Source organism: Sinocyclocheilus rhinocerous, unplaced genomic scaffold, assembly GCF_001515625.1.
Source record: "Sinocyclocheilus rhinocerous isolate Xijiao unplaced genomic scaffold, SAMN03320098_v1.1 scaffold1176, whole genome shotgun sequence".
NCBI lineage: Eukaryota > Metazoa > Chordata > Actinopteri > Cypriniformes > Cyprinidae > Sinocyclocheilus > Sinocyclocheilus rhinocerous.
This window is the reverse complement of record NW_015659925.1, coordinates 5,285-8,274: the sequence shown is the minus strand read 5'-3', so window position 1 is coordinate 8,274 and position 2,990 is coordinate 5,285. Positions and strand designations below refer to the sequence as shown.

Sequence of the window (2,990 nt, the reverse complement as noted above, 5' to 3'; positions counted from 1 at the left end):
AAAAAAAAAATAGAAAAAATGCATCAGTTTTTTTTTGTTATATACAATAAAAGTAAATTGTTTTGGACCCCATAAACTTTCATTGTATGGATGAAAAATATCTTTTGTGTTCCACAGAATAAAGAAAGTCATACAGGTTTGGAAAGACATAAGGGTGAGTAAATGATGACAGATTTTTACAAATAATTTTAATATGTGAAATATTAGATCCACACAGTTCTAATCGATTTAAATGATAAATTAGCGTGAAGTTACCTTGTAAAAATGCCTATCTGCAGTACATGTATACTGATAAGATGGCAAGTGGACAGACCCTTGTCATCTTCTTCATAATTTTCCTTGTCATCTTTGAACCATGCGTAGCTGAATATCTGTATGCATAAAGATCCGACCAGAACAAACACAAGAGTCAGTGCAGCCCAGGTGACATGTCCCCTTTTGAAATACTGCACAGATAACAAGAAGTCTGATCCAATGTCTGCTAAATAAAAAAGTAGTCCAAAAACAGTGCATAGCCACCGAAACCAGGTAAATCTCTTTCCAGTATTTGTCATGATTATGATTTATGGCATTTGATGAACACTGATAGCAGAATGTCCTTGTTAATGCTGAATATGTAGACAGGCATTTGGTGCCTTTAGACGAGAACAGCTGGTTGACTCAGTCTCCTCATGTCTTTATCCAAAACTGATAACCTGTATTGAATGACAGAACAGACGGACATAAATACATATGATTTACAGCATGCATTAGTTAATGAATGAACTGAATTTTGTAATATTTTGAATTCTTATTGATACAGTTCTTTAAATGCCCATTACTTTCATTTTATCTGAATGTGTTTCTACTATCTATGTTCTGGACTTTGTCCAGTACAAGTCACTGCACAATGAAAGATGAATGATTATGTAAGTAAGATGTGTACAAAATGTGCACACGTTTTCAAAAACAACTGCTTATTTAATAACTAGCCCCACATTTTCACTTGCACCCCCATACCGCACCCAAAAACAACAACAACAACAAAAAAAAGCCAAAAAATATATTTGCTAAAAGTTATTTGCATAAATATATTTTCTACCAATATATATTTTTTGACAATTTCGTATATTTTTGAAAATACATAAAAAAAATATTAACATATTTTTAAAAGCATTTAAAAACATATTTTGACCTTCATTTCAGTCCAAAAAAAAACAAAAAACATTAACATATGTCACATTTAAAGAAAAACTTTATTTGTTGTCCATAGGCTATTCCATCCATTAAAAGTACATTTTCATAGAGGGCAGGAAATGTCCTTTTTATGTTCTTAAACTATTTTTCAATTGACTGGCTTATTTATTTATTTATCATGTCTATGCAAAGCACTTTGTATTTTCAGTGTGTATGATATGTGCTATAAAATTGTCTTGCAATTAACATAATAAGTGCAGCATGTTGATATGTAATATTTTAAAGAAAAGTACATCAGTCAAGTAAATACCATTTTCATGTTGTAAACTACCTTCTTTGATATCAGGACAAAATACATGTGCTAGACTTCGTTATATGGCGGTTAGCAATGTGTAGATCATACAGTATGCTATTGTTTTCAGATAAGCCATAAACTGTCACTTCATAATGTTCCCGGGTGTAATATTAATTTACGTTTACTCTCAGTAACTGCCAGGAAATGTTAAAATTGTGAGAAGTGACATTCAGAACTTACCAGGGTTTCCATTCTTCTTGCTCCGATCAGCAGTGACGACGAGTCTCTGGTTTCTAGACCATATGATTTCTCATAATTCCGATGACAGAGCAAACCACTCCCTTTCTGAACTAATCAGTTACTGTGTTATGTGAAACACACCCAAATGCTTCTTTGGATATACAGTATGCAGTGGATGGAACAATGAGTAAATACAGCAATCATTCATTCCCTGACACTTTGAATACAGAACAAATGTTTGTCATTCTCACAATTATAAAACAATTTTCATTGTCCAATCCTAACAAACCATACATCAATGAAAAGCTTATTTAGTCATCTTTCAGATGATGTATAAACCTCAATTTCAAAAAATTGACCCTTATGACTGGTTTTGTGGTCCAGGGTCACATATATTAATATTATATAATATTATATTACCTACAATTGTGTGTGTGTGTGTTTGTAAATTTTAAGTTTACTTCAACAAAAGCTAAAGTTAAGAAGCTGACATTCAGCTGAATGTTTCATGTTCCCTCTTACAAAATAACCCAAGTATATGACTTTTTAAACTATTAATGATGATTTTAATGTCTTTGCAATGTAAGCAAAGATGTAAATACACAAATACATATTATATATTTTACTGTTTAGTAATAATGGCGTTTAGTAATTGTTTAGTAACTACTGTTTAGTAATAATTTATTAGATGTACATGCATCTCTGTTCATTTTTATTCATTTAATTCACTGTATCCTCCCTTCTAAACTAAAAAGGGCCTTTGACCCGTTTCAAACCCGTAAGACCTTCGTTCATCTTCGGAACACAAATTAAGATATTTTTGATGGAATCTGAGAGCTGTCACCCTGTTGCGCCATTTTGGAGAGTATCAGCTGGACATAAACAACGTATGCTGTTCTGTGTCAGCTGCGTCACGCCGGTTTCCTACGTTGTTGTGATTTGATCTGAACAAAAACAACGTATTCGTGTGGTGCGGCTGACACAGAACAGCATACGCTGTTTATGTCCAGCGGATACTCTCCAAAATGGTGCTACAGGGTGACGCGGAGGAGACGAATTGTTGAATAAAGTAACTTTTTGCTCAGACAGCTCTCAGATTCCATCAAAAATATCTTAATTTGTGTTCCGAAGATGAACGAAGGTCTTACGGGTTTAAAACGACATGAGGCTGAGTAATTAATGACAGAATTTTCATTTTTGGGTGAACTAACCCTTTAAAATGAATAAAACGTCTCATTTACTCCAGTCCAACGGATGGCGCTACTGCATCTTTTGTCAC

General features: G+C 33.3%; 1 protein-coding gene across 1 annotated transcript in view; it reads right to left on the bottom strand.

The window, feature by feature from the left end:
• LOC107724416 (XK-related protein 9-like) overlaps positions 1-1,723 on the bottom strand; it is a 3,630-nt gene extending 1,907 nt beyond the window's left edge. Inside the window, exons 1-2 of the mRNA XM_016533342.1 lie at positions 1,712-1,723; positions 290-446 (exon numbers count right to left, since the gene is read on the bottom strand). Of these exons, the coding sequence (XP_016388828.1) occupies positions 290-446; positions 1,712-1,723 (169 nt within the window). The remainder of the gene's footprint in view (positions 1-289; positions 447-1,711) is intronic.
• Between the last annotated feature and the right edge of the window lie 1,267 nt (positions 1,724-2,990).